The 25,546-nt window shown below is 35.9% G+C and overlaps 2 protein-coding genes across 8 annotated transcripts in view; one reads left to right on the forward strand and one right to left on the reverse strand.

Annotated features, from left to right (window-relative positions):
* The window catches only part of LOC137297897 (tetratricopeptide repeat protein 21B-like), a 308,763-nt gene that overhangs the window by 60,874 nt on the left and 222,343 nt on the right, over positions 1 to 25,546 (reverse strand). The gene's annotated exons all lie outside the window — the stretch shown is intronic.
* The window catches only part of LOC137298164 (GRB10-interacting GYF protein 2-like), a 61,789-nt gene that overhangs the window by 26,393 nt on the left and 9,850 nt on the right, over positions 1 to 25,546 (forward strand). For 2 of the 7 annotated variants that reach the window (XM_067830306.1, XM_067830302.1), the window contains 15 exons: positions 393 to 525; positions 3,952 to 4,066; positions 6,531 to 6,596; positions 7,846 to 7,926; positions 8,883 to 8,924; positions 13,451 to 13,640; positions 14,470 to 14,543; positions 17,906 to 17,966; positions 19,671 to 19,693; positions 20,163 to 20,286; positions 20,597 to 20,754; positions 21,668 to 21,728; positions 23,352 to 23,413; positions 24,182 to 24,295; positions 25,272 to 25,403. In XM_067830306.1, coding sequence (XP_067686407.1) covers positions 393 to 525; positions 3,952 to 4,066; positions 6,531 to 6,596; positions 7,846 to 7,926; positions 8,883 to 8,924; positions 13,451 to 13,640; positions 14,470 to 14,543; positions 17,906 to 17,966; positions 19,671 to 19,693; positions 20,163 to 20,286; positions 20,597 to 20,754; positions 21,668 to 21,728; positions 23,352 to 23,413; positions 24,182 to 24,295; positions 25,272 to 25,403 — 1,436 coding nt within the window. Of the gene's footprint in view, positions 1 to 392; positions 526 to 1,649; positions 1,671 to 3,951; positions 4,067 to 6,530; positions 6,597 to 7,845; positions 7,927 to 8,882; positions 8,925 to 11,289; positions 11,323 to 13,450; positions 13,641 to 14,469; positions 14,544 to 17,905; positions 17,967 to 19,670; positions 19,694 to 20,162; positions 20,287 to 20,596; positions 20,755 to 21,667; positions 21,729 to 23,351; positions 23,414 to 24,181; positions 24,296 to 25,271; positions 25,404 to 25,546 lie in introns of all 7 variants that reach the window. The other 5 variants (XM_067830301.1, XM_067830303.1, XM_067830307.1 and 2 more) reach the window with 5 other exon arrangements.

A 25,546-nucleotide genomic window follows, 5' to 3' on the forward strand; every position in this document is an offset into this window, starting at 1 on the left:
TGTAAGTAACTAGAGGTGAAATGGTCTTGTGATTAAGTCACTGATGACATCATTTTGTTATTTGTTACTGGTGATGTTCTTTTGTTATTTGTCACTGGTGATGTTCTTTTGTTATTTGTCACTGGTGATATTCTTTCATTATTTGTCACTGATGACGTCCTTTTGTTATTTGTCACTGGTGATGACTATTTGCCACTGATGACATCCTTTTGTTATTTGTCACTGAAGATGTTCTTTTGTTATTTGTCAGTGGTGATGTTCTTTTGTTATTTGTTACTGGTGATTATATGTCTTGTGCTAGAAGGAATGGGAGTTAGTGTTAGTGGATGAATGTCAAATGAATATGTCCACTTGTGCTCCTTCCATGTACAGTAAAGCCACATCTCTTACAGTAAAGCCACGTCTGTACGAGGGTAATCGAGGTGTACAATACGGGAGTCGACACTTACACACGCCCCCACCGGTGCCAAAGCGAACGTATATACCTCCTTCAGTGAGGGCAGTACCATTTGGAGAGAATAAAACGTAAGTATATATTTTTCACCCATGCATGTTATCTTCTGTGACTGACACATATTGACAGTATTTAGTTCTTGAGTGAGTGAGTTTGGTTCAGTGCCATTTAATTTTTATCAAGCATCATCTCCTTGATGTGGGAGGACAGATGGAAGCCTTTGAGGTTTACCACTTTGGCAAAATCCATGAATATGGACAATCTAAAAATATAATTGAGACAAACTAGGATTTGAACGCATGGTCATAGGTTCCTAGCATGCCAAAGGGATGTAAATCTGCAAAATTAATACTGGCACCTTAGACAGCAGGACCATCAATTTCCCACTTGTTTGTTTGTTGTGTCATGCAACACAGAGCACTATTCCAGAAGTCTAGACCAGAAAATCCAGTGATAGTCTCAGATACATCTGTTTAATGTTTTCCCATTATTTCATGACAAGGAGTTTGTTTTTGAAAATTAAACTAGTTATCATTCTGATTTAAATTGTTATTTCACATGTCTTCATGTTATAAAGGGACATTTCAAATTACATGTCTCACATGTGAAAAATAGTGCCAAGATGTGCATATCATTGAGTAACTTCTCTGTACTGGTCTTCTCTGTACCAAGCATCAGATTTGGTAATTGATGTTTGATTGTTTGATGTCCTGAAACTATTGTCCAAAACTGTTAACAGTAAAAGGTTTGCATCAATGCCTTTGCCATCTTGAATGCCTTGTAAAGGTTTGAAAATGTTCCAGTCAGTCTTTACACAAACTGCATTCATATTTTGACTGACAAATATAATAAATGTTTACAGCAATTACTTCAAAGGGCAGACCTATTTAATTTCTTGTTATATAACCTCCCAAAAGAATTTCAGAATGAGAAATCAAATGCAAATGTGACTGAAAATCAATATTGGGATTTCTTTTGGCAAGTAATTTTTATATTTTAATATTTTTTTTCAAGGAAACCAGACAATTCGTTTTCATCTCTATCCATGTTGATGACATTTTAAAAGTTTGTAAAACAAAAATTAAGTAGGTTTTGCCTTGAGATAAAACACGCAAATTGTTTTTTGTCCTTACTTATGCACCAAGTTGCATCCATTGTCTAACACAGTGTGTTGTTTTTCTACACTGACACACAGGGAGTGGCAGCTAAACCCTAGGTAAAAATATACCAATGTTTGTTTGTCTCCCACCTCTGTTGCTTCCAGTCACAAGTATCAACACAAAATCACATCTTCATTCTCGCAACCTGTCCAGTCATATTTTTTTGTGGGGGAAGTATTTTCATGTAGTAATTATTCTTGGTTACATTTAAATGCTAATTCTGTTACGATGAAGTTATAGTTTTTAATGCTGAAAACAGTATGAAAAGTCTGTTGATTATTTTTTATTTTGGTTCAGTGTTATAGTCTTTTGAAGTGTTATTTTTTAAGTTTTATATGTACAAAGAAATATCATATTTTTTATTTGGTTTTGAACTGTATTATGATACATCATCTTTGCATGAAATGGTCTCATGGAATTATGCAACTTTAGCATATAACAGACGTTTTGAGTTAATACTTACAGCACCATCATTCTGTCCTGATTTGTTTTTCATTTTCCCTTAAACCAAAACTTGTGCTTTCTAGTGCACTGATGTAATCTTTAAGGGAAGAAGGTTGTAGAAACATATCCTAGAGCAGTTTCATCCTCATCTTAATACCACTTCTGAGACTCTCCATTACTGCTGGAAGCACTGTAACACAAGTTTATGTTTTGTTTACATTGCATGGCATTGCATGTCTTTTTGCATACATTTTGTTCTTCAAATAGAAGACAACATTTTTCATGCTTTATCTCCAAACCTGATTGATTTGCATATTTTCCAGATATTTACTGTTGTATCCATTGTTTTCTTTTTACTTTCTTTATTTACTTTGATTTTACATGCATTTTGATCATAACATACCACATTTTGTTTAATACCATGTGATATGTAGATGGTACAGTTGACATGAAATTTCTTCGTAATGACAAGCAGAGAGAAATTTCATCAAGACTTTCTGAGCTTCAACTACATAAGCATTCATCCTTTTATCCATAAATCTTAAGATAGTATATTATTGATAAAATTTTGAGAAACTTTGCCATTAATGGAAACAAAATCTGCATGGTAATTCCATGGCAGAATTATAACCCATGCTTGTTTGGAATGTTAAGAATGGGGATCAGGAATTGTGTGTATATCCTAGCTGAAGAAATGTCATCACACATCACTGGTGAAGATTGGTTTTCATGCTTTCGATCACTAGTTTGTTGCTTACATTGGCATGTTGTTTAATGTTACACTCAGCAATGTTCCAGCTATGAGGCAGCCGTCTGTAAATAATCAAATCTGGACCAGTCAATCCAGTGATTGGCAGCATGAGCATCAATCTGCGCTATTGGGATACGATGACATGTGTCAACCAAATCAGTGAACCTGACCACCCAAACCCATTAATCGCCTTTACGGCAAGCATGGGTTACTGAAGATCAGTTCTAATGCAGATCCGTGATATTCATGGGTTTTGCTTGCTTACAAGTTATGGTACCCAATCCCTTTCAACACCATTTCATTGTAACTTCACAAACTTTTAAAAAAGTATACATTAGAATCTCCTGACTTGTGTTTTAGCTGTTGTTCATGATCTGGTGAAGGGTTTGTGTGAGCCAGTTATTCAAATTATCCCATCCCTGTATGTTTAATATCTTATGTGTTTGAAGTGTTTCAATGACGCTTTTAACAACCTTTTATGTCTGAGATGAGATGTTGACATGCAGATCCCTTTGTTTCCAGCCATTAAATATCTAATGTATTTCCTGATATTCAATACCGCTTTTGATTAATGTGGGTGAATGGAACACATAAATATTCTCTTCTCTTCACATGAAATTAATCAAAACAAATGCAAAATGATTTAAAGCATGATTTTTCTTCATGCTTTCTTGTAATTATATGTCAAAACAAAGATGTGTCATAGTTAATACATGTACTTAATTAAGGAACAGGTATGATTTGAAAACTGATCAAAATTCAACAAGGTGTTATGTTAATTGCAGACCTTAGAATCACTAAGTATTAAATTGTCCTCGTGTACTCAGTGTTATATGGTACTGGAGATAACACGATAACAACCAGATAACTGTTTGTTTGATGGACATGATCCAGGTGGTCAGTCATTAGTATAAGTGTAACACATAACTAAGGGATGCTTTGGTCTCCAGCAAGTGTAATAGTGATGATGTATGTTTGTTTTATATGTACATGTGTATTTCCCTGAGTGTATAGATGTGTATTTAACAAGCAGGAGCAGATCCAGGTAGTAATTCACCAGTACTAGAGGGTACTTTGGTCTCTAGCAGGTAAAACAGTGATGATGTATGTAGTTTTCTGAGAGTATAAATGTGTGTTGACAGGCAGGAAGAGATAGAAAAACGTATGTTCCTGCAGAAAGAGGTGGAGCAAGACATTCAGCGATACAAAGAAGAACAGGCACAGAAAAAACAGAGGGAGATGGAAGAGAAGAGGAAGGTGAGAAGAAGATAGACTGATGGATGTATAGGTGACAGGTTACTTCTGGAGAGGTGATGGTATAGTGAATATTATATGAATGCCTGTGTCAAACTATGTTTACAACAGGAGTGCCTAAATTGTTGATATACCAATATTTAGACACGGGTGCTGTAAACATAGTATGATATTGGCACAAATATGATATTTTGTTTATTACCAAAGTCGTCAAATTGAGGAAATAATCCCACATCTACTTTCGAGCATGGAGTGGCTACCCACCATCACCACTTTTAGAACTCAATATCACAGAAGAATTGTGATGTCATAGCATTGTTCATGTCATCACATCACCATGACAGAGTGATGTTTTGCCTTAGGGCATTTTATGAAAAATATGAATTCTGATATGTTTGCCCTAGTAGGTAATAAATAAAGCTATCAGGGGTTTACAAAATGTAAATGCCTGCATCCTATACACATAAAAATAGACAACAGATGGAATGAAATAGATTAGCAACCACTGGGACGCAGAAAAAGTCTGAATACTCCTTTTCTTAAATGTTAAGCAAGTAACAATAAGTTAATAATCACTGAGTATGCTACTAACCAGGTTATGATATTATTTGCAGTTTAATTACTGATCATGACACACAATACAATAACAGTAACTGAATTGCAACAATATTATAACAATGTTATAGTGTTAATAATAATATTTAAGCATCTGGGACCCCCATTTTGTAGTCAAGTACCCCTCAAAATTAAGAGTATGAGTCCCATTGGGACCCTCAAATACAGGATTCAAGGTAAATCCCTTGATATGGATAGTGATGTGACTGATTTATAGATGTTTGTAGATTATAGGTGGGGATGAAGTGATAGGGATGGATGTATTTATAGATAAAAGAAAGGTTGGATGGATGGATGGATGGATGGATGGATGGATGGATGGATGGATGGATAATGAGTGATGAGTGATGGAAATATGGGTTGACAGATATGTAAGTCTGAGAAGAAATAGTGCATGGAAAGATGAGTACTGTGGATTAACAGATATGTGGATGTTGGATGGATGGAAAATTGGGCTATTAGATGGATAGATAGGATGATGAACAGGCAGTGAACAAATCCACTATCTGTTGGTTTCAAGAGGTAGTTGGAGTTGAGTGTGCTAATATTGATGAATGGGTGATGTGTATTTATGTAGATAAATATTGATACATCAACATGTTATGAAAAGACTAGGGACAGATGGATATATATATTTACACCCCAGTAGGTACGAGTATATGGATTGAGGGATACATGCTGATAATGTTTGATAATGCTGTGAGGTGACTAAGCACATATGTATTGATGTATTGAGCACATAGTCTGTGTGTCAGTGATGTACACAGTGCCAGTACATGGACAGTGAATAGAAGTATTTTGGATGAAGAATATGTACATGAAATGTAGCATGATAAGTAAATAACTATATATAAAGTGACTGAATAGATATATGAATATTTGGTGTATTTATGTGTAAATTGATGGCTAGTATGGGGTGTGAAAATGGACTGTGTAGATGGATTGGTTAGCTAACAAATAGCAGGATGAGTAATGAGATGGTGAGTGAATAGAAATATTTATGGATGGTTGAGTGAATAGACAAATGAATAGATGGATGAGTTAACTGATGAATAGATGAGTTGATAGATGGCAGAGATAACTGATAAATAGATAAATGAGGTGATAGATGGATAATTGAATATAAACATGAATAGATGGATGTGCTAATTGATAAATAGATTTGTTGTTAGATGGTTGAGCAAATAGACAAATGAATAGACGGATAAGTTAAGTAATAACTAGCTGATCTGATAGATGGGTGAGTGAATAGATAAATGAATGGATGAAAGATTCAAGAGACAAATGGATCAATATGAGTAAACAGACAGATGGTTAGATGGATGAGTTAACTGAAAAACGAACGAGCTGATAGATGGGTGAGTGAATAGATAAATGATAAAGATTCAAGAGACAAATAGATCGATATGAGTAAATAGATAAATGGATAGATGGATGGGAAGTAGGAAAATACAATAGTTGCTTGAATAAAAAAAGTGAATGTATAGATGATTGAATAGACCTGTGCATGTGTTAAGGGGCAGATGAAGAGATTGTCAAATGATGAACAAGAGATAAGTGCTTGTATTAGTGAATAAATAGTAGGATGAATAGATGGAAATCTGCGGTTGATATAAACAGGTGAAGAAATACTTGTGTGTTGTCACTGCATGTAGTCACAGATGTAGTATTCACAGAAACTGGTCCAGTCTCAGTATGGAGTCTCACAGAATGCGCATTGTATATAATCTCACTTTGAATGAACACTGTTGTTTTCAGAATGTTCACTTCTATTCCTTGCTGGATGATCACTGCATACAGTTTCACAAAACTTTCATTGCCTCACTCACGCTTATCATCCACTTTCTTATAGGACTTGGAGCGCCTAAAGAACAACTTCATGTTAGATGCACATAAATATGGTCATGGTGCTTCAAAGGTAAGCCTTAATAACGCCTTCATGTTAGGTGCGCATAAATATGATCATTGTGCTTCCAAGGTAAGCCTTAAGAACATCTTCTTGTAAAAGCACATAAATATGGTCATTGTGCTTCAAAGGTAAGCCTTAATAACGCCTTCATGTTAGGTGCACATAAATATGATCCTTGTGCTTCAAAGGTAAGCGACCCGTGAAGGTCCCGGGGTAGAATAGGCCTTCAGCAACCCATGCCTGCCATAAAAGGTGACTATGCTTGTCGTAAGAGGCGACTAACGGGATCGGGTGGTCAGACTAGCTGACTTGGTTGACACATGTCATCGGTTCCCCATTGTGCAGATCGATGCTCATGTTGTTGATCACTGGATTGTCTGGTCCAGACTCGATTATTTACAGACCGTCGCCATATAACTGGAATATTGCTAAGTGCGACGTAAAACTAAACTCACTCACTCACTCACTCACTCACTCAAAGGAAAGCCTTAAGAACTTCTTCTTGTAAAAGCACATAAATATGATCATTGTGCTTCAAAGGTAAGCCTGAAGAACATGTTCTTGTAAAATCACATAAATATGGTCATAGTGCTTCAAAGATAAGCCTTAAGAACATCTTCTTGTAAAAGCACATAAATATGGTCATTGTGCTTCAAAGGTAACCCTTAATAACGCCTTCATGTTAAGTGCACATAAATATGATCCTTGTGCTTCAAAGGTAAGCCTTTAAAGAACTTCTTCTTGTAAAAGCACATAAATTATATGATCATTGTGCTTCAAAGGTAAGCCTGAAGAACATCTTCTTGCACAAGCACATAAATATGATCATTGTGCTTCAAAGGTAAGCCTGAAGAACATGTTCTTGTAAAATCACATACATATGGTCATAGTGCTTGAAAGATAAGCCTAAATACTGTCTTCAAGTTGGTACTTTATAGGTAAACCTTAATAATATCTTCTTGTTACAAACAAATAAATATGGCTTCAAAGGTAAGCCTAATGACAACTCAGTGAAACATGAAACACTCAAGAAAATGAAGGACAGTTCTAATTGTTTACAAGAACCAGCAATAACAAGTACGAATATATAAATACCCATGCTTGTTCCTCTGCGAAGGCCTTTAATAGTTATCAACAATGTAAGTGCTAGTGCTATGTATGAATGTGCACACTGTCATGCACATGTCATAAACCAGATTTTATATAAGTAGGCCTGTCCTTACCTGTGTATAATACTGATGTCTGTATGTTGATGCAGGGGGATGGCGATCACAAGAGGAGGAAATTCCAGGAGGAGGAGTTAACTCCCCGTGAGAACCCCCGCTACAGGGACCCAAAGGTCAGTCACATTGTCAGATTGTCACTCGGTAATGTGTAGATTAGAGAATATTCATACAATATTGCCCATATGAATATTCAAGTTAGAATTGTGCTCAACAACTCCTGCTTGTCGTTAGAGGCTACGAGTGAGTGAGTGAGTGAGTGAGTGAGTGAGCTTGCCGTAAGAGGTGACTACAGGCCCATGCTGTAGATCATTGCTCATGCTACTGATCACTGGATTGTCTGGTCCAGTCTCAGTTATTTACAGACCACTGCCACATAGCTTGAATATTGCTGAGTGTGGCATTAAACCATAAACAAACAAATTATTGATGAAATACTTCTGACTTCAGGGTTAGCAAAGCCAGAAAACCCATACATCACTGATATTCTGGGTCATTTTTGCAAACATGCTGAATAATGATAAAAAAAACTAATAGTGATCTGAAAGAAAGTTTAACATCTAAACATGAAAACATGGAAATCAGTGGTTCCCATTCATCCCAAATTTGATTGAATATATTATCTGTTAACTTAACATGAAGGGATCGGTCATTTCTCATATGGGTTGCAAGGTGAACCGGATGACATTTTATGTTCATTTTGTTTTCATCACAACGCCCCATCCAACCCTCAACTACATGCTAGCGTTTTGCCCTCTCTCTATAGGAATTGACCTGTCTATGCATGACATTCAAATTAAATATTGCTTTGTTGGAAAATGGTATCAACATAATATCCACAGTCTCTGATGGGGATATTTTGGCAGCTATGTATGTAAAGCCTAGATTTGTGAAGCTCCCTTAGAGATAAGACCCGTCGTAAGTTAATGTTACTGTATGGCACGTACAACCATCTTAACACTAAGAGAGCTCCGAAAATCTAGGTCCTGGTTCAATTAAAATGATATTTATGGACAACACATTTGATGTATGTTTATTTTAAATATATTCATTTTTCTATATCCAAATGTAGTACAGAGAGCTAACTCATCCAGTAGACCTGGCTGGAGAAGAGGTATTTCAGATTATATATCATGTCGACTGTGCATGACAACTGTGACCTTGTCCCTATCCTTTGACCTTGTATTGATGGGCACACTTTTGCTTATGTGGCATGTTTTCATCTTGTCTTTATTTAACACTACTGCCCCTAGAGTCTGTTTCTACCGAAAAAATCTTTTGTGATGAGTTCCTTTCTCTGGTGATCTGTTCTATTTTTTCGTTACCAGTAATCTGTGGATTCATTACTGATAATCTGTGGGTTTGTTATTCATAATCTGGGGGCTCATTATTCATAATCTGTGGTTTCATTATCTATAATCTGTGGACATATTCTCAAGAATCTGTGGGTTCATTATCAATGATCTGTGGGTTCATTCCTGATAATCAGTGGGTTCATTATCAATAATGTGTGGATTTATTATTGAGAGTCTGTGGGTTCATTATCAATAATCTGTGGCTTTATTGTTGATAATCTGTGGGTTCATTACTGATAACCTCTGAGTACAATGCCAATAATCTATGGGTTCTTTATAAAAAATTTGAAGGCTCTATACTGATAGCCAGTCAGTTAATCATCGATAATCTATTGACTCATTATTGATAATCTGTGGGTTTATTAGTAATAATCTGTGGGTTCATCTGTAGTTCTTTTGCTTCAAATTTTGCTACTCTGCTTCCATGTGTGAAAGATTACCTTGCTGATAATCTTGATATGAATGAGTGATGGTGCACATTGGTTTGAATACATTAGACCGAATATGACAAACACGGTATGTTCCTCTTAGAATGCGTTTCCAATGTTAGGGGGTCCTCAGATCATTACGGTGTTATGAGATGAATTATCAGAGCAGGAAAGTTGAAAAGTTTCTTTTTTGTGCTTTAACTGCAAGCCCACAATACATTTAGGGAAACAAGAGAAAAATAGATAACTTGTTTTGTAAATATTAGAGAATTACCTTATTGTGACAGCTTTATGTAAATATTTGAGCAAAAGTTTTAGCAGTTAATTTTGCATAAATTCAAGGGAACATATATTCATGATATTTTGCTTGCTCCCTCTTGGAACTTTGACAAGAAAGTAGCATAACAAAAAAACGAAAGGTAGAAAATAGGAAAGTCAAAGACTTGTTTAAACTGGTGATGCCTAGAGACATCCTTGAAGTAATGGCATCAGTCTTCTGTGGTAATTTCCTGTTAGTGATTGAATATGATTATATCAAGTTCATGTTAACTGTCCAGTGTAAACCACTAAGTTTTCTATGAAGGGTAGCAGTGTATATCTCGTATACAGAACTCTGAATGAATACATCCAATGGTCCCAAAACCCAAGGTGAAGGATGTCTGTTTTCTGTAAACGTGAACAGTGAAGAATGACCTCCATTTCAATTGCTCAAGAAAATTACTGATGCTTTCTAGTTCTTAAAATGAGATTGTATTAGCAAGATCACCAACCAATTACATGTTTGACTGACCTTGGTCATATTTTTATTTAAAACATGAGAATTGTTTTGAATAGTTTTTGGAATCAATTATTTTTGATTTCCTTAAAACTATTTTCAGCAAGACCTCGTGTATGCTTGTTAAGTGACACTGTTTGTATCGATAGGATGGTTTCAGTTTTTGCACAGAAAGTTCTGTGACCTTGACCCTGACCTTTAACATTTCCTTGTGTTGAAACTAGTCTCAGGAAGGGAATACTTTTGTTGCAACCCTGCTTTAACTGCTGGTTCTGTGTGACCTTCACCTATGCTCTTCACCCTTGTGCATAGCACTTACTACAAGCTTATAGGAGACAAATAAAATCATTTCATTCCCCTGTATTACCTGACCTGGGTCCCAGTCCACACTTGTTATCATACCTCTGATATTTGAACTATTACAATTCCCCAAGAATAAACCAATTCTGATGTAATAATGTTACATCACAAACCCAGCTTTCAATTGCTGTCAGATATACAAGATAGAGATATCATTACAAATGATTTTGTAAATGTCAGCATCAACAAACTTAATGTTGAATTCATAAGAATGAAGATGAGCTCTTAGTATTTCCCATTAGATTTTAATCACATTTACTTTCATAAAATGTGAATGCCATCATGTTACATTTGGACAGTGAGTCATGAAAAAGAGACACTATATTATCTAGGTTTCAAACATTATTAAGCAGCACAAATTGTTTTATTTTTTAGCTATGATACATGTAGAATTGGGAGTATATTGTTTTATGTGGCTCCTATCAGTACCAGCCTCAGAGATTCCTCCAGCAGAGCTCTTTGGAATTGGTTAACTGGAGATTCCAACCATTAAATCTATTTGTTTCAAGTAGCAGTCATCTGTTGGTTGTCCACTGATCAGATTAGTATTTTGTCTGACAGAAACCAATGGATCGCTGGACCTTGGAAGGGGAGGTACATCACATGACTGTCACATGACTGTCACGTGACATATTTAGATTTCATGTCTGTCTGCTGGCTTCTGCACACTGTTTTTCTTATCTCATAGCATGCTTTATTACATATTAGATTTCAATAATAATAACAATATTTCTAATCCTTACTTTTCATTTTGATCGTGTTAATAACAAGACAAATACTTTCTGGTATGATTGATAAGTTTACATGTTTGAAATCTAAAATACTGAGTCACATTTAAGTCATGCTTGTAAAGTACTAATAAAAATGATATTTGAAAAATTAATATTATTAAGAAATGAAAAGAAAAAGATTCCATCTGTTCCATCAGTTAGTTTGTTCCATCGCAAGGCTGTTGGTGTTTGAGGTTTTTGCTGTCTGCTTTCTGTTCATTGTTTAAAATGTCCCAGCTGATAGCCACATACAGACAATTTTTCTAAACAGAGGTAATGGATATCAAAAGTTTTAGTAGATTTCTTTGTCCACTATTATTAGCCCTGAATTAGTTTCCTAACACTTTCCAGAAGCCTTTGTGAAATTTGATCAATCCAACTAGGCCAGGTTTTGGAGCTGAAATGTCAGCAATGGTTCCTCAATCTCAAGAATTGGTTTTTAAATATTAAACTGACTCGGCAACATTTCTTGTGAATGAATTACTGGCTATATATCAAAATTTGATTCTCTTTATTTAATGATTAGTGTTTAAGATAACCTGGTAAAAATATGGTATAAGAGTATTACTACTTACCATGTTAAATTTCAGTTACCGGTACATACTATAAAGTTTAGTATGTTTTAACTCACTGTATTAGCTACTGATGGGAATATTTTGTCATCTACAAAGTATTACTTCACTGAATGATAATAATGTAATTTGTCATACTAATATTTTATGTGGATAACATGTTGTCATTGTTGGGAAAACATCATAATTAATGATTTCTCGATATAAAATAAGCTATCTTTTCTCATCTGTAAATATTTGGTAATGTTTGTTTTGCCAGTTCTTCAAGCTGTGGAAGTCTTGCAGTATAGGGTTATGGTTGACACCCCATTAGGGTCAACGTCAGAATAGGTCCCTCATATCCTTTGCTTGCAGGAAAAAGATATATTTAAATTTTACCAATGTCAAGGATAGAGTCTTGGTCTTGAGAGGAGTGAAGGTGGTATATAGTAAATATGGCAGAAAAGATGATAACCACTGCAGACCAAATCTGATGCCAGTAGGTTTCCGTGACGATTAGACTCAGTAATTGTAGTTTATTTCACTGTTGCTGTGATATGATGAATTACATCCAGTATTTATAAACTCAGCCCAGTGATACGAAACTAAAAATATGAAACTAAAATTACAAAACTGAAAATAATCACTCCTGCTTTTTTCTTGAACTAATTCAGAACTCCTATTCATTCCTTACTATGAGAATAATTATCCCTGGTCTCAGAGTGATACCTCTTCCTTATTACCTCAAGCTCTGCCTTAACATTATATTGTCTGAATTGAAATACATTTGTCCAATGATCTTTCAGTGAACATGTCATGCATGTGTAACACAAAACAATTTCATTATGGTATATGAAATTCATATTATGCAATTTATACAGTTGGAGGTATATTTTATTTCACATCATAGAATAGATTCCATGCAATTTAATACATGAATTTGAATTTTTATGGTTTTAAGCTATGTAACTTTTACAACAGCTTATTGAAAGTTAATTCTGTCAGTCTGACAACATATTTTCCTTGAAGAAGTAATAACCTAGTGCATGCATGAATGCATCTATGTTTTGCATTATCAGGATGCATCTTCAGTCCCACTCTTTGATGTTTGAAACTAAGATGTTTCTGGGAAGCTGTCCCATACATTGAAGTATGTTGCATGTTGTTCAGACCAAGCATTGACGTATGTTACGTGTTGTTCAGACCAAGCATTGACGTATGTTACGTGTTGTTCAGACCAAGCATTGACGTATGTTACGTGTTGTTCAGACCAAGCATTGACGTATGTTACTTGTTGTTCAGACCAAACATTGAGGTATGTTGTGTGTTGTTCAGACCAAGCATTGAGGTATGTTATGTGTTGTTCAGACCAAGCGTTGAGGTATGTTGCATGTTGTTCAGACCAAGCATCCAGACTTCTTCCTAAGTGAGCTGAGCAAGGAGCGTGCAGTAGAGCAACCTTCGCACACAGACCACACCCTGCGGGGAGACGGCATTATCCGATTCCAGGAGGAAGGGCGCAAGTCCATAGAGAACCGATTCCGATACAACAAGCCCCAGCAGGAGAAGGAGGAGCTTCGGAGAGATCTAGGTACCGGTCTTCTTGCACGAACTCTGGGACAGATGTGCCATTAGTTTCAGAATAATAGATTGTGGGTACAAAGCATCTGCTTCAGGAGTGGAGATGATGTGTGCAAGGAATTTATTAAAGAATGACAAGTGGGCATAGTTGCATTAGTGATGATCAGGCATACAATGACTTACTTACAGAATGACTGTTGAGCATGCAAAGGATTACTGTGAGAATGACAATCATGAATGCAATGCATTATTCAGAGAATGATCACTGAGCATGCAATTCTTTACTTACAGAATGACAAGCAGACAAACCACAGATCAAAGCATTTGACTTTTTTTTAAAGAAATGCTGGAGAGCTAGTATAACATGAATCTTGAACAAATAAACTTCTAATAATAATGTAATAATGACCAGGTAACCATGGATGTAGATTGTTTAATGAGTCATCAGCCGAATCCACCTTCTGTTTCAGTGATGTCCTTGCAAAGTCTTCTTGTGATTGTGTTAACAATCTATGATATCAGGGATTGATTAGATGAGTCATGCACATATTTGACATGTTTGTCTCTGGCCAAGTCTTCTACAATGTTTTACTGTCTGGTAGGCTTTACTTATAACAGTTCAGTTCACCTGATGAAGGGATCTGAAATGACCCTGAAACATTGTGTGTAAAAGATTAAAAGAAGATATATCCATAGAAGATCTTGGTCATCTATAACAACTTCGAAATGCCGCTAAAACACAGTCATAGTTGTGTTGGACTGAAAATGCATTTTCTGTCACCTTTCATGATGTGGTGAATATGTTGGGAAAAATGAAGCCTTCTGTGCTTCTTTTGTAGATCGGCAGCAAATTGAAAGGCAGCATCGTGAACATGCTGAAAAGCTGAGAGATCTGCGCCAGGAAGTCGAGCTGGTGAGTAATCAGTGAAAATATCCCAATCAATTCTATGAAGCATTTTACTATTTTCTAGTAAGTTGTATTCGCAAGCTCATGATATAATTGGAATCATGGAAACAAATATATCTCATGGATGTGGAAGGGGTTTTGTCACTGTTACGTACTATTGCTTCATGAGACCTGCAATGACAGTTGTGGCAGGACTAAAGAAGGTTTTTTGCAGGTGTCTAGCTACCATTATGAAAAAAGCCTGGGCGTACACATGATTGTTGCTAGAAAGGTTGGGCTTTGTAACCTATCAGGCTTACATGAAAATATTGGCTACATACCTATTTTGGATGAGGAACAGGACACTAAATTCTTTTGAGTACCATCATGAATACTTAATTGAGGTGTGTGTGCACTTTTGTCATTCATCAACACTATGGTTTTTAACCCGTGAAGATCCAGGTTAGAACTGATCTTCGGCAACACATGCTTGTCATTACAGGCAGCCGACAGGATTGAATGGTCAGGCTCACTGACTTGGTTGACACATGTCATCATATCCCAACTGCATAGATCAATGCTCATACTGTTGATCACTGGATTGTCTGGTCCAAACATGATTATTTACAGTCTGCTGTCAATTAGTTAGAATACTGCTGAGAGCAGTACTAAACAACCAACCACCAACCAAACACTGTTTTTAAATGACAAAGCCAATTGTGATGCCCATGGTGGGTGCTGTGATCAGTGACTCTCAGACTGCATTGCACAAATGACACCAATCCATATGGAAGCTTCAAGTGTTCCCACTGATCAGTACAAGCAACAGTAGGGTCCTAATGACCCTTGTTCCTTTACATGACTCGGGTACCCTCGGCCCATTGAACAGGGAGATGACAAACTTTTATTAAGAGTGGAATTTGTCACAACATATGTGGACATATTACAATACACATCATTAATAGACCGATCACTAGGTCTGGACAAATCCTGTTTGAGGCAAATATGATAAATGGAACAAATATTTGGTAGCAAATGCAAATATTGGGTAACAAATGTGAATATCAGGTAACAAATACTGGGTAACAAATATAGATATCAGGTAGCAAATACAAATATCAGGTAACAAATATGAATATCAGGTAACAAATGTGAATGTCAGATAACAAATATCAGGTAAAAAACACAAATATCAGATAACAAATACAAATATCAGGTAACAAATATGAATATCAGGTAACAAATATTGGGTAAGAAATGCAGATATCAGATAACAAATACAAATATCAGGTAACAAATACAAATATCATGTAACAAATACAAATATCAGGTAACAAATACTAATATCAGATAACAAATACAGGGTAACAAGTACAAGCATTGGGAAACAAGTACAAGCATTGGGTTTTATTAGTACACACGACAAATGTTGGGTACCAAATATTGGATAACAAATACAAATATCGGGTAACAAGTATTGGATAACAAATACAAGTATTGGGTGACAAATATTGGGTACAAATACAAATATTGGGTGACAAATATTGGGTACAAATACAACCATTGGGTAACAGATAGAAAGATTGGGTAACGGATGCTATCAAGTCAACACTTGATGTATTATTCAATTTATTTAGTGAATTACAGTTAAGGTAATTCTTTGACATGCTTGACCATGTTCATATTGTGAATTTATCATGACAGTATCCACATTACCGTCAAATTCAAGTCTTCCATAGATTCCATTTTGGCAATCTTAATTTGCTATTTAATTTAGTAGAATGCTCCTTTTAAAAATGGTAATAATTATTGAATTCTAATGATCACAAACAACAAATCTAACTTGAGTGAATCATAGGTATTCATTGATGGAGAAATATAGGGTATTAATCCTTGATGACCTGTGAGTTAGTTTTGAATGCACTTTGTGTAACAGAAAGAAAATTCTTTTACAATGCTTACATCCAGTGCTGACTTTTTCAGCTATGATCATTGCCTGTTTGTGATCACAGTTGTTCTTATGAATCATACTCCATTTCTTACAAATCTTATACATATTTCATTAATTATGTTGAATTCTTCAGTGTTTTTAGTCGCCTGTTAATCACTGACCACAACTGTTCTGATGTCAACAACTGTCTCCAATCTTTTGGATATTATATTGCACATTTTATTACAAGCAAATCTCAAATCATAACAGAATAATTGGTGTATTCCTGATAAAATTTCTGTTTCAGCACAGTTTCATGTTTAGCCATTCTTGTTAATGCCCTGCTGGTGTGTACAACTGCTATTAGACACTTGGGTCTTCTACAGAAATTGATTTCTCTTTTAGAGACAACTTAATCTGTTAAAATCTTTCAAAGTAGATACATTATTTATGAATCCAACATTCTTTTTTGTCATTGTGGTCATGAAATGTAATGAAAGATCATTTACATGCATGCAATGCCTTATTGTTGGTGTTAGTTAAAAAATGACATAAATTGTTGATTAATTGACAAGCATGTCATTGGAGTCATTATCATGTCATGGTGACCAGGGCCTAGATTTTCAAAGCTCTCTTAGCGCTAAGATAGTCCTAACTGCCATACATTAACATAAATTTACAGCTATCATTGTGCTAAGAGAGCTCAAAAAATAGACCCAGGTGTTTTGTCTTTCAAGTGATTTTAATTCTGAAGACAAGAAGATGAACAAATACAGTTTAATACCCATCTGGCATAACCCTGATCTTGGTATGATATAGATAATTCAAATGTTTCACTATCTTATCATATGCAGGGTACTTATAGAACCTGGGCAACACCTTTCAGATGGTAGTTATTTTTGTGTTAGAGTTTTATGCCAATGGTGGAGGCAATCTGTTCACAGAGCTGTCGTTATTGTCTCTGCCACTAGTACCAGCTACTTACAGTGCAAACTGGCCATAGCCATGCTTAAAGTTGAACTTGCTGACAATTATGTTTACAAAGTGTCCCTTTTCATGCCAGATGCTATTCCCCTGGAACATATGTTTTCTTTGTCAATTTGAATTTCTATCTGTATTTTGATCAAACTATAATATCCTTTGTATGATAAGACTGTATGATTTTTTGACTGTTTGACTGCAATTTGGAACCAATCGTATTAAACAAATATAAATTCATCTGGGAAATAATAAGGCTGTTTCCAATTTCTTTTAACAAAATTCACCATTACTGTATTCAGAAAGACATACAGAAAAATATGTATGTCACTATTTTGGAGATGAGAGGACATATTTCACAATTGTGTAACTGGCTTGCTAGTGGCAGCGATATCATGGTTGTAACAAAGAAGCCATATTGGGAAGGTGCTTGTGGTGAAGGATGCCAGGGGATATAACTCTGTTTTTCCCAACTCTCTAGTTGAAGTCCTCCGACCACTATGGCAAGCCAGGTGCAGGTGCCCCTAACAAGTCATCATCAGGTGAAACCAGGGTCTTTCCCTATCTTACTGCTGTAGAATGCTTATTTTCTATATTAACCATTTCTTGTATTCTTGTAACTCTCTTTCCCATCTCTAACAATCTGCTTTATGATGTATGCATGCATTAAGATTTTTACCATTTATCGTGTTTAAATGAAACAAATATATTTTGTGTAATTATGTTTGAAGGTTCTTAATTCAAACATAAATGTGCTGCCTTTTTGTTTTTCATTGATAAATTTTCAATTAAATCTCGTTTAAAGAAATTTCAAATGAGTTAATATAAGAGAAAGTAATACTAATTTATGGTCTCTGATGAAACATAATTTAAAAAGTTTAATATTGTCAATATATGAGTTATCTCATTAGTTCAAGTGAGTATTCAAACCCTTATGCCTTTTGTACACACCCACACCAACTAACTTCTTGTGACTTTGTCCTGTATGTCGTCATCCTGTCGCCTTCCTGTCATCTCCCTGTCACCTTTCTCTGTCGCTATCCTGCTTTTGACCTGTCCTGTATCAGGTCGCCGCCTGATGATTCGAAAGAGGGTTCAATTCAGCAACGATCCCCTCGAGCAAAGGAAAATATGTCAAAGAGGTAAAGACAACTCTTAGAGAATGAACTTTGAGGATGGCCAACAAGCTTATATAATGACATACTCTGTTGAAAGGAGATAAACAAACACTGTGAGATGGATACCTTCTGGTAATCTACAATGAAGGATATGGGTCGATTCTATGAATACCGAATCAACATGTTATCTGTAGACATTTTGGCAGGGAAGAAAGCAAGTTTGAGACCTTCTGATAATAATGGATAAATATAGCATATGTATACTGTTAGGTGGAAATAATATGAGATAAATGTACTGACATCTTCTCTTGCTACGAAATACACTTTATCTGACAGATACATTGTGTTTATATGTGATAAATATATTGTGTTCATATGAGATAAACATATTGACATCTTCTGTTACAAGGGAATGCACTTTATCTGACAGATGCATAGTGTTTATGTGAGATAAACATATTGACATCTTCTGTTACAAGGGAATGCACTTTATCTGACAGATGCATAGTGTTTATGTGAGATAAACATATTGACATCTTCTGTTACAAGGGAATGCACTTTATCTGACAGATGCATAGTGTTTATGTGAGATAAACATATTGACATCTTCTGTTACAAGGGAATGCACTTTATCTGACAGATGCATAGTGTTTATGTGAGATAAACATATTGACATCTTCTGTTACAAGGGAATGCACTTTATCTGACAGATGCATAGTGTTTATGTGAGATAAACATATTGACATCTTCTATTGCAAGGGAGTATATTTTACTGACAGATACTTTGTGATTTTACAGGATAAAGAGTCAAATATCGACATATTCTGTTACTTAGGAATAAAGCATGCCAGACATCCTCTGTTAGTATAATGAATGAATAGTACTATATGTAGCCTAATTTTGCTACTAGGGAATAAACATTGTCACACAGTGTTATATTCAACACTTGTATTCTAATGCGAGGAGCTTGAGGATAATTGTAGTATATCCATACTTTCAGTAGGTTTAAATTAATGCAATATCTCACTCTTGGCATGATTTATATTCACCAGAAGTACTTTATATGTTTAAATAAGTGAACATTTTGAGCAATCAGAAGTTATTTCATTTGCTCTTTCAATTTTTCAGAGTATTTTGAAGCTAACAAGAAGGTGAGAAATATGTACAAAATATAATGCAAACAAACTAAATAATTCTTCATAGGGACTAATATCCAGCATTTAACTGTCAATATGCCTACCATAGCCATTAACAGGAAGTGATGTTTGATGAATTTAGACCATATCCATTAACTTTTACTAAGCAAGAATTTGATCTCCTTTGTTTCTGATTTTTTGTAAAATGATCCAATGAAAATTAGTTGTAACAATAATAGCCTTTTCTATCAGCTACATCTTCCATGAAAATAAAAGTTAAGTACTGTTACAACTTCATTTTTAGTCATGGAGCGCCCATCACTGCAGTATATCATATGTTTGGATTTAGAGATTAATTTTTGAAGAAATTAAAGAAATAAAAAGCACCACTTAGAACCTATTATGGTGGGTTAGAGCACAGGGACTGGCAGCAACATTGGTACGTAAATGGCAGACTGTGATGTGATACAATTGTCCTCATCAGGATGTAGAGTTGAAGAGTCTGGAGCTAGAACGCACCCGCGGAGGTGCAGGTGCTCCAGTGCTTGACACAGATGGTAAAACACTGACGAGGTTTCCTATAACGATGAAGCGGGATAACATGGGAGGTAACTACATCTTATTGCTTATTTTAAATTCACCTACAGCAACAGGAGATGAAGTATTATAAGCATGAGTCTTCTTGAAGCATGCCTTCACTTCAGTGCTTTTTCATTTCTTGGCACAGGTGCTTTTCCTTTTTTTTAGTTTTTCTGTATTGTTCAGCATTGGATAGTTGTGTAACTCTTCTTTTTAACTAACCCTGCATAGATTTAATGTACACTTTGCACTTCACCAATGTGTCATCAGTCATGCTGAAATGCCTCGGTATGGTGCTTGTGTAACTCTGTTAAAATGTTTGCATGTAAAATATTTTAGTTGCAACCATGAGAGATCAAGTTGCCACAATGAAGCGCTCTCAAGTCTATGAGCCAGAGGAGGCACTGTATTCTCCCTTTGGTCGCCCGGGATGTGGAGCTCCCATGAAAGATACTGAGGGAAGGATAGTTGCTGTTCGCCAGGGAAAACTCAGGGATGTAAGTAACCATTGTCTCTTGATTGTTTAGTTCATATATTGGTGGGTTTTGATTGCCTACAAGTACCTCAGATTTTAGTGTGATGTGAGACAGTGACAAATTTATATCTGTAGGGGTTCTGATATCTTCAATCAGATATTGATATCTTCTACCAAGTATTGAGATCTTCAACCATATGTTGATATCTTCAATCATATATTCATATCTTCAACCATATATTAATATCTTCAACCAAGTCTTCAGGTACCAGTAGCTCTCTTCATGTTTTTCCACAGATTTTGAAACCTTAAATTTGTTTCATATTTTTGAAGTTTGAATTTTGATTCATCAAATGGCTGAAAATGTGACACTCACCAGCAGTACACATTCTTTTGATGTCAGTGCATAGTGTGGGATAGATGTATAGAGAATGCTGAACTCATTTCCATGTTGTACCACATATATTACACAAGTTAATTTGTTAATAAGTTCAATAAAAATGGTATTTCACGGAAGCACGTTTAGCATTCTGTTTATTACTCTCCAACATAAATTGGTAGAAACTGCCTACAGTAGTGTGATAATTTTCAACTTTCCGTGAGTCAAGCCAGGCCTAATGCCATTGTGACAGAGGTATTAGCATTGTAATGTCATAACTGGAAACCATTATGACATCATACATCTAGCGGTGTTACACTGGTGTAATATTGCTGTAAAAATATCACACTACAGTATTTTCATGGGCGAGTAATAAATCATATTATTAAGATATCATATACAGCTACCATAATTTTGGTGATGAAATTTTTAGGCCAGATTTACTCCATTTCTTATGATGTTGACTTCACATGCTGCTTTGGAGGTCATCCACATGTTTGTAGTGTGGAAGGAAATCTTTATTGACACGTAGTATTGTTAAGTTTCTTGTTTGCAGACGGGTTCTGCTGAAGAGATCAGAAAAAAGAGAGCTGCTCTCAGCTACAGGAGGGATCTACGTAAGTGTGCACACTTATTCAATAAATTTCAGGTTGTGTCTATAATATGCTTTGAAGTGCCTCCATGGAAATCAATAAACCCCTGGATATCCAACACAGAACAGAACCTAATAATGAGTTCACATGATCACACTGTTTGGATAACACAGGAGTGTACATTAAAAGGGATGACTAGAGGACACATCATGGCAAACTACCTCATCCTCATCAGTGAGTGAGTGAGTGAGTGGATGGGTGAGTGAGTGAGTGAGTGAGTGAGTGAGTGAGTTTTTAATGACCAGAAGAGCTGTACATGTAAGCTTCATGTGGCATTGAAGCCAGTGTTATCAACCAGGCACAGCTTTGTATGACAGAGTATAGGTTGAGTGAGTGAGTGAGTGAGTGAGTGAGGGAGTGAGGGAGGGAGGGAACTGGGTTTAATGCCACTTTTTTGGCAATATTTTAGCAAAATCATGCAGGAGAATAGGATTTAAACATTTCACCCATGTGGGAAATTGAACACTGGCGTTCAGCATGATGTGAGAATGCTTTAACCTGTGGGCTATATACTGTCACTTGTGTCTCCTTGTACAGTCAACTATAGTTATAATGAATTCAAGGGGACCAATTTTGATTTGTTGTAGCTGTTGGTCGTTATATGTATTTTGACCAAGATATGCAGAAAGTGGCAAGGGTCCCAAAATCTGTTTGTTCTGTTTGTCAGTTTGATTTATATATTCTTGTTATAAATATAGTTTACTGTTTTATCAGCTGATTGGCACATATGCTTGCACATGATTTGTCAGTTCAAGGCTCCGTGGAAACTTCCACATATTTGCCAGTATAACCCATACAGTCAGTCTGGTATTTTGTTGCTAACATCCATTACAACTTACATTGCTTAAAAAGTGGAGGATCTTTGTTTCTCCAAGATTTAATCTTAGTTCTATTTACCATGATGTTATCCCTCCTAGTGACCTTCCTTGCCTTCCAGCTCCTAAATACCCCTGTTGATGCTCTTACTATCATCCACTGATTCATTCATTCTGGGGCCTTGTGAACACGGCAGACATTTTTTGGCAAACCAGTTCACTGAATTTTTAAACGTCTATTTTGTCAATTATTTTCCAACCTGCCTTCCACAAAGTAGATAATGCCGTTAATATTGGTTATGTGTAAAACTGTACAGCAAGTTAGGTGTCAGATCATCTACTACAGAAGCACAGAATTTAAACCTGCAGATACACATCAAAGACTTTGTTGTGTCCTGTGATGTCAAGATGCTCTGCATATCCCATAATGTGGATGTTAGACAAAATGTCACTATGGAGACATCAAAGAATATTGTGTATGCTACAATTGTGATATTGGCCTATTGTTTCTGAGCTTCCTTGAAAGATGCAAAAAATGTGTTTAGTATTAAATTGATTATTCTAAGGAATCAATAAAAAAAATATGCTTTTCATCACAAAAAAGCTGTTTTATATGAGGTAATGAAAACCAAACAAGTGTTTGTTGAACCCTGGCTTCAAAGTCAATATTTGAAGTTAATCACATGGTTGTCAAGCATGCACGTGAAATATCCTAGTAAACATATCAAGGTCTCTGAGCTGTTATTTATGTAGTCTGTTGCCATGGTTGCAGAGCATGAAATGGAAGAACAGAAGAGGAACAGAGAAGACATGGAAAACTACATGAAGGCTCCAGTGAGCAAACACTTTGGCTTTTTCACGTGTTATGTCATATTTCGATTTTTCTTATCGTGGCATTCTGTTGCTCATTGTCATTGGTTCGGTGGCAGCACTTTTTAAAAACCTGAAATGAGCTTTAGGCAACATAAAATGTGTAGGAGTTTTGTTTGCTGGTCATACTTTATGTAGCAATAAAACCATGAAAATATATTATTTGGGTCCTCCATTGAGAAAAAAAATGAATTGAAAAAGAATGAAAAATATCTATTCCAAATATCCTGGGTGCACCTTTCAGAGCATTAAGAATAGTGGATTCGATATATAATGTCCTTTTACTGAAATGGAGCTTCCTAGCAAAGTATTTAAGTATGTTTACAGGTTTCAATTATTGTTTCAAAATGTAGAATTATTGGGTTAATATCAGGCCAATAATTATTTTTTGAGGAACAAAAAGACAAATCAATATTGACAAAGCCCAAATTTGATGTCACCTTTTTGTGGTCTGTGAGATGAGGTATTGCCCTCATATAAAGTCTGTTGTTGACATTGACAAGAAAAATGCCAAAACAGTCTATCTATCTGTTGACTAATATAAAGTAAGAATTTATGAACAAACGGAGAGATGTGATTGGCTCGGGTTTGGGAAATACTGCTCCCAGGAATTTCCATTCCATTTTAGATAGTCAGGTCAATGCTTTTAGGTATCTGACCAGATGTTGATATGTGTCTCAGTGAGATGAATATGGCAGAAAACACTGTCTTGTTTAATACATTGTGCAACAGATTGGTGAACTGACAGAGATCATGAAAGAGGGGCTAGTTGGGAGACCTCGTCGTGACCCCATCACGGGCACCTTGCTGAACCAACACCTGGCAAACTCTGACATATCCAAACTGGTACGTACCTGATCTCATTGCTTACAGACCCAGGTACATAATTAGGGTGATATATTACTGACAGGAGCAGCCTGGGCTACAAGTCAAAGAGTTACCTAACTTGTTTAAATGTGATTTGGAATACAGTTGTGTGATATGAAGGATTCTTTGTTTACAATTTATTAAGAATCAACATATACAGGATGTGCTGATCTTTACCTAAGTCTAAGCATAAAGTCTCTATTTTGAATGTTAAAATATGGTGCTTCATGCAGGCCCCCCTAAGTAATTGAAGGAATTACAGCAAAATGAAGGAATTGCATCTCAAATGTAAACAAACGCAGCCCACTCGCGAAACAATTGCAGCGTTATCGGTAATTTAGCGGTAATAACAGAAATACATCGGCCCTATCGGAAGCAATGTCGGTAATACTGGAAACACGCTCGACCTCGGCTCGGCCAGATTGTTCGGTCGCGAGTGGAAACTCACGCAGCAAAACATGGCGTCGTTGGAAGAAGCAATAATGTGTCTGAGCAGGATATTCATGCTTATTTCTGGCATGGTGTCTCAATGAGCTAGCATTATAAAACCAGCTTAACTCTGAGCTTATACAAGTAACCACACATATATACATATGAGCGAAATAGTTTTATGTACAACTTTAAACCCATTTCACTTGACCTTCATTTCAAAATTTTCCTTCTCTATCATACAAATGAAAGAACTGCAGAATTTCTGTTGGATTCCAGTGGGTATAACAATGTTGAATAAATGTTGAATGATTGTTTAAACAATGTAAAATTTAAACACAAATCATGGTCACAGTTTTTATGCCCAGGGCACTCATTATAGCAAATATGGCATTTGATCAATGGAGCCTCCTTTGTCAGAAACAAGTGATACAATTTTGATCTCTTCATGGACACGAATCATGTTTTCTGGGTGAAAAGTGTTAGTGAAATTAAGAACATTACATGAACCACCTTGTCACTGCAGAAAATGAACAAGTCAGAGGTCAAGCCAGTGAACTCAATGAAGGAATATCATGACTTCCTCACACACCAGGCTCTGGAACGGGAACGCACCAAGAGACTGGACAAACTCCGGGACAATCAGGAATGGAAACATGTTAGTATTGACCTTAGCTCTATGCCTACTGCAGTTCTATGTTAAAGTATGGGAGTCAGTATATAGTGTCATTTGGTGATCTGAGGTCTAGATTACATGACATTTTTTTAGTTAGTGTCACTTTGCATGTTTTCTTAAATTTG

This window comes from Haliotis asinina, chromosome 10 (assembly GCF_037392515.1).
Source record: "Haliotis asinina isolate JCU_RB_2024 chromosome 10, JCU_Hal_asi_v2, whole genome shotgun sequence".
Classification (NCBI taxonomy): domain Eukaryota; kingdom Metazoa; phylum Mollusca; class Gastropoda; order Lepetellida; family Haliotidae; genus Haliotis; species Haliotis asinina.